The 16476-nt window shown below is 49.1% G+C and overlaps 1 protein-coding gene across 2 annotated transcripts in view; it reads right to left on the bottom strand.

Moving 5' to 3' along the window:
• Positions 1 to 7286: 7286 nt before the first annotated feature.
• DAPK2 (death associated protein kinase 2) overlaps positions 7287 to 16476 on the bottom strand; it is a 109081-nt gene continuing 99891 nt past the window's right edge. Inside the window, exons 10-13 of one of the 2 annotated variants that reach the window (XM_081829565.1) lie at positions 10733 to 10822; positions 10560 to 10643; positions 8349 to 8398; positions 7287 to 7921 (exon numbers count right to left, since the gene is read on the bottom strand). In XM_081829565.1, the coding sequence (XP_081685691.1) occupies positions 7669 to 7921; positions 8349 to 8398; positions 10560 to 10643; positions 10733 to 10822 (477 nt within the window). In that variant the 3' untranslated portion in view covers positions 7287 to 7668. The remainder of the gene's footprint in view (positions 7922 to 8348; positions 8399 to 10559; positions 10644 to 10732; positions 10823 to 16476) is intronic. The other variant, XM_081829566.1, reaches the window with a different exon arrangement.

Here is a 16476-nt window from a genome sequence, read left to right on the forward strand (position 1 = left end):
CAGGGAGCCCGATGTGGGGCTCGATCCCAGGACCCTGGGATCATGACCTGAGCCGAAGGTAGACACCTAATGACTGAGCCACCCCAGCGCCCCGAGCAATTCTTTTTTTTTTTTTAAAGATTTTTTATTTATTTATTTGAGAGAGAGAGAATGAGAGAGCACATGAGAGGGGGGAGGGTCAGAGGGAGAAGCAGGCTCCCCGCCGAGCAGGGAGCCCGATGCGGGACTCGATCCCGGGACTCCAGGATCATGACCTGAGCCGAAGGCAGTCGCTTAACCAACTGAGCCACCCAGGCGCCCGCCCCGAGCAATTCTTGACGTAAATATTTATGTGCTGAATTCTGTTTCCCTCCATTCCCCCTGAAATTCGTATGTTGAAGTCCTAACCTCCAATACCTTTGGCTATGCCTGTATTTGGAGGTACATTACCCCTTTAAAGGGGTAATTAAGGTAAAATGAGGTCACACGGGGGTTCCTAATCCAATATGACTAGTGTTAGGAGGTTAGGACCCAGACATGCAGGGGGAAGGCCAATGAGAGAGGCCTCAGAAGAAACCAACCCTGCTGACACCTTGATCTTAGACTTCTAGCCTCTAGAACTGTGAGAAAATAAAGTTGAGTTGTTTAAGCCCACACCAGTCTGTGGTACTTCATTATGGCCACCCTAGCAAACTAATACAATATTTAATTAAAATGAATGAGTGACATGAAGGTATAATGAGAAGTTATAGAAGGGGGACTTAAGCTCTTCTGGAAGTGGGGGAGGGTCACAGGAAGTGTCATTTAAGCTGAGACCTCAAGAATTAGAAGTTGACTCCCAAAAGGCAGAAAGTAGGTGGGGCTTGGGGTGGGGGAGGGGACACTGGACTGAGGACATGTGCCCTGGTCCAGAAGCAATGGAGAAGGAGCCCCTGTGAGGAACACAGGGTGCTCCTGGCCTGACAGCTGGAGCACAGCGAGTGAAGGGCTCAAAGGCTAGAGCAACAGGCCTGGACCTGATCACGAGGCATATCCTGGACCATGTTCAAGATTCTGGGATTCAAGATGAGAGACAAGAGAAAGGGGAGAAACAGGGGATTCGTTTTCACTTAAAGAAATGCTTCTGGGGGTACCTGGCTGACTCAGTCGGTGGCACATGCAACTCTTGATCTTGGGGTTGTGAGTTCAAGCCCCACGTTAGGTGGAGAGACTACTTTAAAAAAAAAGAACTGCTTTTTAGCCAAAGACAAACCAGTATCACAGGAGAGAGGGAAGGAAGGAAGGAGGTTGGATAGGAAGGGACTCAGATTGCAGTGCAGCTCTGAGAGAGTCTCAGCTGGGGGACTGGGGAGCCCCAGGACAAGGATTAGTGGGTCCCACACTAGACAGGCCTGGCCTGGTTCTAGAACCTACCATTCCCCCCCATCTAGCCCCCCGCCCTGCCGTGTTCAATTATTGGCTCAGTCATCAGCCTGGGGAGAGAATAGCTTCAGTATGAATGGTCTGGTGGATCCTGAAGGTGCTGGGGGCTGGGGGCCGGCCCCTAACAGTGCTCCTTCCTGCAGGCTGCCCCTGAAGGAGAGCCTCGCGGCCACCTCTGCACCTCCCACACTTCTCTCTTTCCTTCTTCCCTTCATTCCTCCCATCATTCCTTCCAGCAGGCCCCCTCCACAGAGGGGAGAGTTGGATGGCCAGCGGAGAGCCTCTGGCACCAGTGTGGGGGGAAAGCGCCTCATGCTCTCTCCTGTGTTTAATAGGTCTTTGCTGAGTGTGCAGAATCAGGCACCACACAGAAGAGCCCAGCAAGAGGTGCATCCAGGCCCCAGGAGCCCTCTACCGGGAGTCTAGGCCACCAGCATTGAATACCACTCTTGGCCATGGTCATTCTTTTTTAGCAACTCTCAAAGTTGCCTATGGTCCCAGAGTGCAGTTAAATTATGTAAATAAAAAACCCCTTAGGTTTGCCAAGTTCTTCAGAGTTGACAAATCTCCTTTGCAGAATTGTTCTCAATGAGGCACTCATGATAAGTAGCAATGATATTATTATTACCATTTCATAGATTCAAAAAATCGAGGTCCAGGGGCGCCTGGTTGGCTCAGTAGGTAGAGTATGTGGCTCTTGATCTTGGGGTCATGAGTTCGAGCCCCATGTTGGGTGTAGAGATTACTTAAATAAATAAACTTAAAAAAAAAATCAAGGTCCACAAAAGTTGAATGACAAGATCAAGATGCAACAGATGAAAAATGCCTGGACTTAGCCCAGGTTTCTTGGTTCTGAGTGGTGAGATACTAGGACTAAGAACCAGAAAAAGGAATTGATGAAAGGCATAAGATCACCTTCTCTCAATTCAAAATGAGATGAGGAGCCCCAAGTGCAGTCCTGCCCAGGAACAGGGGAATGGCCCAGAGGGCTTTTCAAATCCCGTCCAGCTTCTCGGTTTAAACTCAGAGACATGAAGACACCCAGAGCAAGAGTTGGCAATCCAAGTCTACTTGGGCTCGGAAGATGTCCTCAGACCAGGGTCCTTAAGCAAACTCCAACGGGAGGTGATGACTGAGGAGGTGGAGGTGGGAGGGGCAGGGAGTATTTTCTGCACCTTTTCTTTATTTTTTTTTTTTTTAAAGATTTTATTTATTTATTTGAGACAGAGAATGAGATAGAGCATGAGAGGGTCAGAGGGAGAAGCAGACTCCCTGCCGAGCAGGGAGCCCGATGTGGGACTCGATCCCGGGACTCCAGGATCATGACCTGAGCCGAAGGCAGTCGCTTAACCAACTGAGCCACCCAGGCGCCCTGCACCTTTTCTTTAAAACGGGAATATGAATGGGGCGCCTGGGTGGCTCAGTTGGTTATGCATTTAACTTTTGATTTCAGCTCAAGTAATGGTCTCAGGGCCATGAGATCGAGCCCCGCATCAGGCTCCGCGCTGGCCATGAAGCCTGCTTAAGATTGTCTCGCTCTCTCTCTCTCTCCCTCTCTCTCTCCTTCTGCCCCTCCCTGCCTCGCTTGCGCTCTCTTGCTCTCTCTTTCTCTCAAAAAATAAAATAAAATAAAATGGGACTATTAATTCAGCCCAGGGACACTCACAGGATGAGCTCTGATCAAGGTGCCAATAAAAGAACAGAGAAAAGCCCATCATTGAGTTGCAAGGGGCAAGGCCCACCCAGGGGTAGTCATGATGCAGTTTCATGTCCTGTCCACTCCAGCATCTGATGACCTGATGACCATTAGGATCTATTTTTTTTTTTACCTCACTCCCTCTCTTTTATTATTTTAATGTAATATTTGATAGATGCAAAAGAGTTGATAACTAATATGTAAGTAAGAAAGCACAATAATGAACGCCCATAAGCCCACCATGAATGCAGGGTTGGCTAGAACACTGCCAACAGCCTAGCACCCACCTTTGTGCTCCTCTCCATCTCAGCTCAGATGAGCTCCTCCTCATCTCAAGGTAAGCTTCACCTTGAATTTTGAGTAATGTCATTGCCTTGCTTTTAACATGTAGGTTTATCATATTTGCATTTATTGCTAAACGATATATGGTATAGTTTTTGAGCTTTATAATAATAGTATCATACTGTATGTGCTTCTCTGGGATGCTTTTTTTCCACTCCACTCTGGGTCTCCAGGAGTGGGAGAGAAGAATGTGGATTAGGGGGTAGGCAAAACTGGGCTGAATCTAGATCTCAAGTGCTCAAGCTGTGTGACTGCATGCAAATTTCTTAACTCTGTTGAGTCTCAGCTTCCTCATCTGTATAAATGGGGCTCTTGTTCCCCTTATAAGGTTATGAAGAGGGTATAGTCAAAGCCTGTATGTGAAGTGTTCCTCTTGCAGAACAGGTTTTTAAAAATTACTATGAGCTTCTGTTGTTTACTTTTTCTCGTTTTTCTTCTAGCTCAGGGGTGGAGATCACTGATCCACAGGGGGAAAAATCCTTACAAAATTACTTCCTCCTAGATAATACAATCAACTGTTTCTTAGATTAAGAACTGGGAACATGAATTTTATTCAGTAAGTGAAGACATTACTAAAATATGTACTTCAGCTATATACCATGACTTGCAATTAGATGGAGGGGGAGAGAAAAAGAGAACTAGTGGGAGAAAGGGAAACACAGGAGGAGAGAAACTATGAGTGCTAGGTCACCAACTGTGTTTTTGCTTTTTGAAAAGACAGTTACCCATTGTTCACCACTCTTCAATTGCTCCGATCCCTAAGCCCATCAAGGTTTGCTTAGAATGGGATCCTCTCAGCCGACCACTGAAGAAGACATTATTCTTTGGCGTCCAGCTGCAGCAAACAGAACAATGTCGGGATGACATCGAGCTGGGAACCAGATGGAAAGAAAGTTCTACAGGCCAGCGCCAGATAAAATTCCTTGTGATATCTCAGTCCTTAGTTGAGCTCTTTTCACATATACCTACTTTGATTGTCTGTAGAGCATTGGGCTTGACTTTTCTTTCACAGAGATTTTGTGGTTCACCTCTTATGATATGGTCTTCATTTGCTTCCAAAATAGGGTTTTCACCAAATAAATATGTGAGTAGAAAAGGCAAATGCAATCTAAGATCTGGAGTCAGGAAGGCTGGTGAGATTGACATTAAAACACAGTGCTCTAAAATATTTATGTGTGCATTTGTGAAATATGAATGCAGCATCCCGCAAACACACAGGCAAACACCCCGGGGCAGGGCTCCCTCAGATCTCTTTGAAGACTTGCCTTTTTAACCGATCACAGCTTTCATCACTGGAATATTCCATTAACCTCAGAGTACACTGTGGTCTCTTTCAGCCTTGAAGTGTCAGCGGGCCAACACAGCCTTCTTCAGAGGCAACCCTACATACCTGGTTCAGCTGCCCCCCTCGTCATCACACCTGGGGGGCACCAGCCATCCACCAGCAGAGAGGCTGCAGGGACTGAGCCTTTCTATGGGAGAGGCATGGGCGCCTGGCTTCTTCTGGCTGCTGGCCCTCAAAGGCATCCTCAAAGGCCCACCTCTGTTCACTGCCTGGCCCTGTGCTTCCCAAGAGATTTGGGAGACCTAGTAGGTGCCATCAAATACCAGAGAGCTGGGCTGAGGGGACTCGGTCAGTGGAGCTTGATTGATACAAGCCTGGATGAGAAGAAGCCTAGGAGGAACAGTCTGTGGGCAGGGGGGAGTCCCGGACTGCGGACCCCTTCAGGGTAGGTGCCATGTCTGTCCTGTTCACTCTCCTAACCCAGCATCTAGAACACTGCAAGACACATACTAGTTCCCTGACTGACTCGCAGCCCATGGAGGTAGACTGATGTCCCCACTCCTCAACAGAGTTCCTTTACTGTGAAAAGGTGGACAGAAGCACGTGTGACAATGTCATCCATTTCTAGGAATGAAGTACAAGGCAGGGCGCAGTAAAGGACTGATGAGAACATGTTTAAAATGAAGCAAAGTGAAAAGTTCATCTGTTTCATTGAGGGTCTACATAGTTCACCAGACTGAAGAAAGGAGCACTGTGCTAGGAGGCAGGAAGTCTGGGCTTTCATCAGACATTTTCACAAATGTGCTGTGTGACACAGAACGAGTCACTTCCTCTCTCCAGGCTTCAATTTCCTCTTCAGTCAAACGTAGCAGTTGGGCCACACAAACTCCAAAAGGCTAACTCTATGCTCATGGTTGGAAACTCACGGCTGGGTTTGTCAATGCCGGTCACTGCTCTGCTCCCCAGCAAGAGGGCAGTCCCCTCTCCTCTACCACACGTCACTTCCCAGGAGCTCCCAGTGAGCCCCTGTTCCAGAACATTCCCCGCTGACGGATGAGCCCCATCACAGCCGAGAGCCTCTCACAGGCCCTGGGGCCCTGGACCTGGTTCCCAGACTCAACTGTCCTCCAGAGGCTGCAGTGAGGCAGAGAGCTGGTTCTGCCTGAGAACAAGGACACCCAGGAACCACAGGTCAGCTGCAGAGCTTCCTCAACACACTGACAGCTCCTCTCCCTTTCTGCCTGGGAGCTTTTCTGAAACTGGGCTGCCTTTCTGTTCCCCTGGGGCCATTTTGCTCTGGATCCATGCACTGACTGAAAGCAGTGTGGCCCACTCCCTCACAGGATGTGCTTCAAACCTGCTGCTGACTCAGCCTCCCTTTCTCCCCAGGCCTTTTCTTTTCGGCCCTTTTTCCTCCCCCACCTCTCTTCTTCCTGGCTCACTTTCCCCTCACGCACTTTCCAAGACTTCCCCTTTCTTCCCACCTCTTCCCACGTACTTTCTCAGTCTCAGTGCCTCACCCTGACCTCTGGCTTCTAAAGACCTTCTCTTGGGCTTCTGGTCAGCGTCACCATTCTTTTGGCCTGGAAAGCAGGGCCCAGATTTCTACGTCATTAAGCCTCCCTTACTTCCAGGTCCATGTAACCCATCTCTTTTTCCTGTCCTTTCTCCCTGTGGGTCCTTCTTTGCCCTTCTCCATCCACATCTTTCAAGAGTCCCCTGCCCCGGGCGTCTGGATGGCTCAGTCAGTTAAGTGTCTGCCTTTAGCTCAGGTCATGATTTTGGGGTCCTGGAATCGAGCCCCATGTTGGGCTTCCTGCTCGATGGAGAGTCTGCTTCTCCCTCTCCCTCTGCTTTTCCCCCTCCCCCCCTCACTTGTGCTCTCTCTCTTTTCTCAAATAAATAAATTAAACCTTTAAAAAAAAAAAAAGTCCCCTGCCCCATCTTGGCCATGGTTGGCAAATATATTTGTTTTCTAGGGCCGCCCTAACAAAGTAGCACAGACAGGTGGCTTAAACAACAGGAATTTATTTTCTCATAGCTCTGAGGCCATTAGCCTGAGACCGAGGTATTGGCAGGGTTGGTTTCTTCTAAGGCCTCTCTCCTTACCTTGTAGATGCCTGTCTTCTCTCTGTGTCTTCACACGGTCTTTCTTTGAGGTCCTATCTCCTCTTCTTGTAAGGACACCAGCACATTGGATTGGGGCCCACCCCAATGACCTCATTTTAACTTAATTACCTCTTTAAAGACCCTTACTCCAAATATAGTCATATTCTGTGGTACCAGGGGTTGGGAGACACAATGAAGCCCCTACCAGCAGGGGCGATGGTAATAGTGGGGGGGGGGGGCACAGGCATTATATGCTGTGTCTGTGCTGACTGGGGGGCGGAAAACCTTCAGGGAAGGATGTAGAAGGCAGGTGCCCTATAGTCCAGAGGGGATGGTTCACTGTGACCTTCTGAGACACCCTCCACTCAGCACCCCAACCCTGGGTGCTCGCCCAGAGTCAGGCACCTGAGCTAAAGAAAACCAGATGGGGATAGCCCTAGAAGAAGCCAAGCATCAGGTAAATCAGAAGTTTAATAAAAGTGAAAAAAAATTACAATACAGTGGGCTACTTTAGAAGGCCTAATATGTTGGTCAGCCCAACATGCTGACTCCATGTGGGTTATGGGAGGTCACAGGATTGGTCCCTCACACCCTAAGATTCACTTTTCTCACTTGTCTTGTTCCCATGGGGGAGGCCTCTGTCTTTCTGGTGTAATTTTCGACCAGGCTAGTTCTGAGCTCCCTCATCCCGTGAGGAAACCTGCCCGAGTCTGACCTTCCCCCATGATGATGATGTTCATTGACATCATTTTCTCAAGTCCACACCTCACCCGAGGTTCTGAGGTTGGCAGACAGGTGAAAGCCCGTTTTATGGAGAATAAGAGCTTTGAGGATGTCAGGGCCTCCTCCGTAGGAGATGGCCACAGCTCCCAGGGGCTCCCTGCTCCTCTGTAAGTGCTTCTGAACCCTGCAGGCTTATCTGTCTCGCAAAGCGTTCAGGGATGCAGAATGCCTGGGTGCTGGTGACGAGTGGGGACCCGGAGTCTGTGCAGAGAGAACCAGCCCACCTACGAGGTGCTGCTCCTCCTCCGTGGGTGGACAGCTTTCCTCTTGGCGATGTCCTCCTCTGTGTCACTCTCACAGTTCCTCTGGAAAAAAAAAAAAAGAGGCCTAGGGCAAGAGGGTCATGAGAGGCCAGCGATGGGGTTGTGCTGGGCAGCCTGGTTGATACTGGGCCAAGGGGCCTGCAAGCTGGGGAGGTGGGCATTGAGGTGAAGGCTGTTGCTCCGTCTAGAGTCTGGGGGTGGGGTGGGTGAGGGTGGGGAGGGACCAACTGCCTTGAGGCCTCCTTCCCAGGAGGAAGGAAAACAGGCAGCGCATCTGGGAAAAACCAGGCACCAGGAGAAGCCAAATCATAATAATAATGAAGATGATATCTGGTGCTCTTTGTAGCTGCCATGTAACCAAGACCACTTGGGTAAGTGTTCAGGGTCTCCTGAACTCAGTCTGGAGAGGATGGGGGGCAGGGGTGAGCCACAGGGACCTCCCCAACCTCTGATGGCCACTGCTCCATACCCCCTCTGCTCTGACTGGCTTAGGCTGCATCTTTGGCTTTTGGGCTCCATCTTTATGAAAGAGGAAAAGAGTAAAGGGCATTCCATGGCTCAACCAGAGTCAGGGCAACCATCCTGGAGGTCACAGTGCCTTTTTTATTCAGGCCACATCAGTCTAATCAAATTATTTTTTAAAGATTTTATTTATTTATTTGTCAGAGAGAGAGCACAAGCAGGGGGAGCAGCAGGCTGAGCGAGAAGCAGGCTCCCTGTTGAGCAGGGAGCCAGATACAAGACCTGAGCCACCAGGCGACCCCAGTCTAATCAAATTATTAAAATTTATTAAAAGAGGTACTAATTCAGAAAGACTTCAGTGCGTCATAAATAATCTGTTCTTGGATGTTCAATTTTAAGGCTGCCTGAACAAAAGGACCTATTATTATTATTATTATTATTATTATTAAAGGAAATTCCCTTTGAGAAAACTGTATAATAGATGTCTGGGACCCAAGCCTTCCTTTTCCACTTGTAGAATGAGCCATTGAGCTGATGGCACTGAGTGGGCTATTTTTAAATGTGTGCACAAGGACAAAAATTAAGAAAGAAATTTACATTCTTTCCAATTATTCTCCAGTCCTGTCTCCCCATGGTCTCCATCATATGAGAACAAGTCACTTGCCATATGCCTTGACAGAGCCTTCTCTCTCTCCTTGCCTGGCTTGAGCCAGTTGGAAATCCAAGGTCAAGATTAACTTTAGCCAGGGGCGCCTGGGTGGCTCAGTCTTTAAGCGTCTGCCTTCGGCTCAGGTCCATGATCCCAGGGTCCTGGAATTGAGCCCCGCATCGGGCTCCCTGCTAGGCCGGAAGCCTGCTTCTCCCTCTCCCACTCCCCCTGCTTGTGTTCCCTCTCTAGCTGTCTCTCTCTCTGTCAAATAAATAAATGAAATCTTAAAAAAAATAAAAATAACTCCAGCTCTGCTGAATAGCCACTTTTTAGCATGAGTCAGAGCCAAACAATGAAAAAGTAAGCTGGGGGAAATCTGCCTGTCATTAACGGGGATTTTCAGAGGGAAAGTCCAGTCCCCTTGAATAGCAGATGAGGAGAGCAGTCAGAGAAGGGACATGGCTTTGCCAAAGCCACACAGTTGCTTAGGGCCTCTGGTGCCATAAACCCTCAAATCAAGAGCAAGAATCAAGAGCTTCGGCTGAAGAAAGTGGACCCCAGGATGTGGCACGGAGGGAGGTCCTGGGATGCAGCCCAAGAGCTGCGGGTTCTGGGGTGCTGTTCAGGGCTGACGGCCCCATCCGTCCCAGGCAGCTGCCCTTCCTGTGCCATCCCAGACACTTCTGGGGCCTCCCCACATTTGATATGCAGCAGGGAGCATCTGTCCCGGGCACCTCTATGAGCAGAAATACTAACTGCATTCTGAAGCACTTGGCACTGCATTTTAGTCTATGGGGAGATTTTATACAATAATAACTGCTAATACACACTGAGCACTTCTAATGACAGGCTCTAAGGTTATGTCATCATTTAATCCTCGTCACTACTCTATGAGGTAGGAACTGTTGTTAACCCCATTTTACACAGGACAGCATTTTGGCACAGAGAGGTTAAGTAATTTCCTCAAGGTCACACAGCTAGTAAGTGGCCGATATGAATTCTGAAAGTCTGGTTCCAGAGGCCACACTCCTGAGTAAATTCCTCATTTTAAATGTACATAAACAGTAACAAGCTAGTCAAATATCCTCTAAGTATTATTGTTGTTGTTGTTGTTATTGTTATTGATGGCAATCTAAAGCAAAACAGAAATGGAAAAATTGAAAAACGAATATTAAGCTCTCATTCTACAGTAGATCTTCGGATTATCAGGAATACATTTTGGATTGACTGTGGTAGCCGTGTTATTCAGAGCCCTCAAGGACCCTAGCAGGCTGCAAGTCCTCATGGAAAAGACCGGGGCAGCGAAGCGGCAGCAGCAGTCCCTTTGAAAGCCCACCAGGAAAGGATTCAAGATCCTCCAGAAGCCCATGCTGCCCCATCGGAGTGCTCCCCTCCCGGCACCACCCCAGCGGCCCCCCCCAAATGTGCAACCTCTGCCGATCACGCGGCACAGAGGACAGGACGAGCAGAACCGGTGAGAAACAGTTAGCACCCACCTGCTCCCTTCCATCCCCGAGCTCCAGGCCACCCCAGAATCCTGCCCAAGAAGAGAACACTGCATTTACCTACCAGGTCCTCCTCTGGCCTCAGGTGCACCTTCTTCATCAGGGAGCGGGTGAGGTGGTTACACAAGGAGACAATGCTGAAGGAGAGCTGAGGGAGAGAGAAAAGGGGCTGCCAGGTGAGACTGTGCAAAGAGACCCGCCGGGGCCCCCTGCTCCCCACCCCAAACGTTGACACACCTTCCATCGCCTGCGGACATATTGCTTCTTTAAATTCTCCAGGTTGACCACAGACTCCCTGCGGACCAGGGCTTGCTGGTTGTCCACCGGCTGGGAGACAAAGCAGAGCTTGGTGGCTGACACTGGGCTTGGGTCGGCAGCCACCCACCCTCCTTCAAACCCCCAGCCACATGCTGTCCTTAGCCTGACTCTGGCACCTCCTCATAGGGCAGGGCATGCAGAGGGCCATCGCATTGAGGCCAATGGTTACAGATTTCTCAGCTTTCAGGAGATGCCCCTGGTGCCATTATATTAGAACACAGCCAGACACACACTCTGGCTGGGCTGGAGACTCGTCCCCCCAGAGGGGAAGAATGGGAGGCAGAGCCTTCAATCACGGCTCGCTTTGGGGAAGGGTCATTGGACAGCAGTCTAGGATGCCCACTGTGCGCTGGGCTGGTACTGGGCTTAGCAAAACAGAGGGCAAATAGAACATTAGGACTCCGTTCAAAAGTAAATTGAAGGAAATGGGGGCTTCAGTGGAGAGGGAGAGGAAATGGGATGTATAGTTGCCTTTCACAGCCTGGCAGTTAAAGCTCAGCTTAAATCCTGACTTCTCCAACAAGCTGGCCTAGCTTCACTAAGCCTCAGTTTTCTCATCTGTATTATGGGGATAATAGCTTTATTATGGCATAATTGACATATAAAAAAACTGGACATGTTTAATGTAAACAATTTGATGAGTCCATTCCCCCTTGAATTCCTCCCTTTCTGTAAAACAAAGTTTTCCTAGATCAAAAGATAGGTTTCAGAGGTTCTTTGAACCCCCTGAAATGGTTTGCAAGTTTTAGTGTGCAGACTTGTACATGAATGTTCAAAGCAGCATTGTTCATAATAGCCAAAAAGTAGACACAACTGAAATGTGTATCACCTGATGAGTGAATAAACAAACTTCTCTACAATGGAACATAATTCAGAAATATTATCCACAATATAGTTGAGCCTTCAACAATGCAAGGGTTAGGGCACTGAACCCCTACACAGTCAAAAACCCACATATAACTTTTGACTCCCCAAAAACTTAACAACTAACAGCCTACTGTTGACCAGAAGCCCTACTGATAACATAAACAGTCGACTGACACATGTTTTGAATGTGATATGTTTTACGTACTGTATTCTTACAATAAAGCAAGCTAGAGAGAATAAAGTGTTGAGAAAATTTTAAGGATGAGAAAATACATTTACAGTGCTGTACTGTATTTATAAAAAAATAATCCACATGAAAGTGGACCCCCACAGTTCAAACCTGGGTTGTTCAAGGGTCCACTGTACTGACAGATACTACAATGTGGATGAACCCTGAAAACATTATGTTGAGTGAAAGAATCCAGACACAAAAGGCCACATATGGTATGATTCTATTTACATAAAATGCCCAGAATAGGCAAACTGATAGAGACAGAAATGAGATTGGTGGTTGCCAGGGCTAGAGGGGGGTGGGGGTTGCCGAGAGAGGACTCTGAGAGGGTATGAGGTTTTTTTTGGATTGACAAAATGTCCCGGAGTTAGATGGTGGTGATTGTTGCACAACCTTGTGAAGATACTAAAGACTACTGAACTGTATTCTTTTAAATGGGGAATTTTATGGTATGTGATTTATATCTCAATAAAAAATTTAATTTAATGGGTGTGTACACATATACATTTCTTCCAAAGAGAGCTGATAGATTTCATCCATTCTCAGAGAACTCTGTGACCTCAAGAAAATGAACTGCCAGGGATGACCCATACGGTCCCAACCCAGCTTGATTTTTCTCTCTGCTCTCACAGCCTCCTCACAGCAATGCCTCATTTGGCTCCTCAGTGAATGCTGAGTGACGTCGCTCGTGGGTTCCTGAGCGCTGGTCTTGTCTCCCCTCCGCGCTTGGAGCCCTCCTCCATTCTTGCTGGTTTTTCATCATGGCGCTTGGCACGGGGAAGCCGGCACATAGGGCTGGCCCACACTGCTGGGGACCTAAAACCTCCCGGCAGGAGGCGCACTTTCCATGCCCACCCCAGCCCCTGTGCTCCCGGAAGGCCCCTGTGTGTTTCAAAGCCCAGTTCAAACATGACCTTCTCCAAGACAGCTTCCGAAAGGCAGTGACTCTCTCCCTGCCAGGACCGAAACACAGGGGAGCTCCCTCAGTATTTCTCACCAACCTTGGCCAGCTCTGCAGTGGGGCCGTCTCACTAGTGAAAAACAACTTGAGGGCACAGAAAGAATTTTCTTCAGGGTTTTGTCAGTGTCCTCTGCCCCACCTCCTTCCCACCCAGAGCAGACACCAGTGGGTGCTTAACAGCTATAACGTTAGTTTCCCCGACTTGCTGAAGAGACACACTGGAATGAAATCCTCGGACCCGGGACCTGCTCACTCCTGCCAATGACAGGCCCGGGCTTCTGGATCAGCAGCCGTGACACCATGGCTCCCCAGGGCTCTGTCTGGGAGTCAACAGAGCTCTGTGGGGGTCAGGGAGCAGGGAGGAAAGTGCACATACCCTCGACATTGGAGGGGGGGTGAGAAAGCGAGGGGCTGTTCACTCTCCCAAACTAAAACACTCTTTGGGCCAGAGACTGAGGGGGAATGAGGGGAGGGGGAAGGAGGAAGACAGAGAGGGAAGAGAAGAGGATGAGGCCGCTGAGGGGACCATCCAGCTAAGCTCTTCTAGCTCTTTCCTTCACCGCCTCTCACCTCCTCTGTCACACCGGCAAGCCCAGCCCTGGGTCTAGGTCTCACCCGAGGGGAGACACAAAAGAGGGCAGAGCCTGACTTTAACTGGTATCAAAGCCTTCCAGCAGCTTCCCGGCACCCTTGATGGAACACAACAAGCTCACCAAGCCCCCCAAGGCCTGTACCATCTGGGTCCTGCTCCACCCTGATTTCCTCTTCCCTCTCTCCTTTCTGTCACTGTGGCTCCTACAGTCTGCTTGCTGGCTCAGGAACCCAAAATCTCAGGGTCTTTGCTCTTGCTCCTTCATATATTCACTTTGTCACTTTGTTCAGTCTTTGCTCAAATGTCACTTCCTCAGGAAGCCTTCCTCGACTTCTCTATATAAAATAGCACCCCAACTGCCCCATACAATGCACTGTGCCTGCACCCTACTTCTTCATGACAGGTATCACTACCTGACATTCTATTCTGTATTTGTTTTTTGTTACTCTCCCTCTCCCGCACCTCCCAGCAACTAGTGGCTCCTTTCCAGGGTGATTTCCTGCCTCCCCAACCCACAGAACATTTCTACCTCTAACCTCACTGATGTCTGCATTCACTTTGGAGCCTAAGCCCTGCAGGGGACACTTGTACTTCACTTGGAGAGTTTGATGAGGTGGGATCAGCAGACGCTGGGAGGGAAGGGACCTCTTTTTATCCACTTACTGATTGGCACTCTTGCCAGAAGAGAGAGGCCCGAACCCCATGGCTGGAAAGTCAACACGCAGTTAGGGGAATCCCATTAATAAGAATCCTACCTTCCAACTGGTCCAGCAGTACCAGCCATGGAGCAGAGGGGCCCAACTAAAATATGAGGGGGGACCATTCCCAGAAGCCATTAATCGGAGGTGATGCAATTGCTTCTAGGGCCCTGCCTATGTGCTACACAAAACAGCATGAACCCTGAGAAGGGGGCCACCCAGGCATAAATCTGTCAGGCTGGCCTTTCCTAATCAATGGGTCTCCTCGGTTGCCAAGAGGCTCACCACTTGCTGACACCACCATCTAATCCTTGAAAGTCAGAGACATAAATTCTGCAGTGAAATTTGTTCCCAGAAGGAATGTGGCTCCAACACTTTTGACTAAATTAGGGGTGTCAGGGGGATGGGGCTGCGTTCTGCCTTTTCTTGGCCCTCCCCTCTCTGTGAACACACAGTACCCACCTTCCAATCTGAGGTCCTTTGGCCAGAGTATGGGCAATTCTGACCAGGCTCCCAGGAGCACGTTTAGTGTCTCGGAAAAATGTCGGGAAAGGAGGCAAGAAGACAGAATGCTGTGGCTGAAGTCAGGTTTTTGTTTTTTTTTTTGAAGTCAGGTTTTTTTTATGGAGATGCAAATGGCCTTGACAAAGTCCAGCAGGGTGTGCTGGGTCAGCACTGACGCCCAGAGAGCAGAGAGTTGGAACAGCAGCTACCCCCCGGGGAACAAAAAAGGAACTCTCTTTATAAGAAGAGGCACTCCAGATTTTCTCTCAATACCAGGCCTCCTCTAGAAACTGCAAACAGATTGCAACTTTTCAAATCTCCATCTGTGCCATTTCTCCAGCCCCATCCTCCATGGAAAGTCAGGGACACCTGAGCACCCACTTCCATCTCCAGCCTGGGTCTGTCTGTCTCCAGCCCCACCAATCTCCCTTAATCCAGTCTCTCTATAGGTGGCACCTCCAACTCTCCCTTTTGATGGCTTCACTTCCCAGTCTTCCCAGGAAAGGAGCACATGAGGCTTATGAGGACCTGAGTGTCTGCCTCCTTATACATGGGTGGGGAGGTCTGTGGAGAGACTGCGTCTCTGCAGGTCGTCCTGCACATAGAAGAAGGCAATGGAAAGGAGTGGGATGCCCCCTTTCCTTGCCTGACCTGGTCTCACTTTCCTGAGTTAGGTCTCTGCACTTTTAATCCTCTTTCCAGGACCTTCAGTTTTCTGAGCAATTTTTTGTCCCCAGGAAAAGTTTCCAAAGCTCTCCCTCATGTACCGGTATGGAAGACAGGAGACCAGAGAGACGTCACAACCAAATGCCACGCATGGACTGTGTTTAGATCCTGATTTGAACAAACCACCCCCAACAGGACAACCTGGAGAAAAGTGGAGACACGGGAGTATGGAATATGTATCCACGTGATATTAAGGAATGATTCTTGGTTTTGTCAGGTGTGATGATGGTACAGGAGTAGTATTAAAAATAAAGTGCTTAGAAATACATGCTGAAGAATTTATGAGTGAAATAAGTCTAAAGTTTGCTTTAAAATACTCCGGAAACAGCGGTGGTGCAGGTGCATGTGAGATTATGGGCCATAACTTGCTCACTGCTGCAGCTGGGTAAGAGGCATATGGAATTCACTATACCATTCTGGGTATTTGTGAAAATTTCCCACAACAAAAAGTTCAAAGCGAAAACACCCCCTAAATTCCTGTAAAGCTCCTCTTTTATCTCCGTTTAACAGGTCCAGGCTCCTGGCCCTAATCTGGGCTCATGCCCACCCCTCCAAATTCTACATGGCACCTTCTCAGGCTACAGCTTGGGAAGGAGGTGTTGGAGGGGGGGACCCTCCCTGAGAACGTTTCTGCCCCCTGCTGACCCTCTGACCCTTTCTCAGTCCAAATTGATCTCTCTCGTTTTTTGGAATATTGGGTATCTCTATTTTATCACTCAGCATGGCCTTTCCCATCTCCCAGTTCAGGGGCAGGGGGTGGTTCCCATCTGTCTCAGACACTGAGTCTTTTATTCAGGGGTTGTCTTGTCCTTATCTGTCACCTCCCTTCAGAGCCAGAGCACAATCAGTGTTTGTCCAAATGAACTGGTCCCTTCTGCTCCTCAAATATGCCCACTGCTGGGTCTCCTCTACAGGGCAAAGAATCTTCTCCACAGGCCAAGAGTTTCACAGACAAAGGAGAAAAGGCCATTCAGTGCCACAGACCTTTCCAGAGGCTGACAGTGGGGTTGGTGGCTGGGCACACAGCCACCTCCCACACGGGCTGGGTGCCCTGCCTGTCAGAGCGAGGTGGGGGGCCGCCAT

This window comes from Leptonychotes weddellii, chromosome 9, assembly GCF_054177405.1.
Source record: "Leptonychotes weddellii isolate Sample4059 chromosome 9, ASM5417740v2, whole genome shotgun sequence".
Lineage (NCBI taxonomy): Eukaryota > Metazoa > Chordata > Mammalia > Carnivora > Phocidae > Leptonychotes > Leptonychotes weddellii.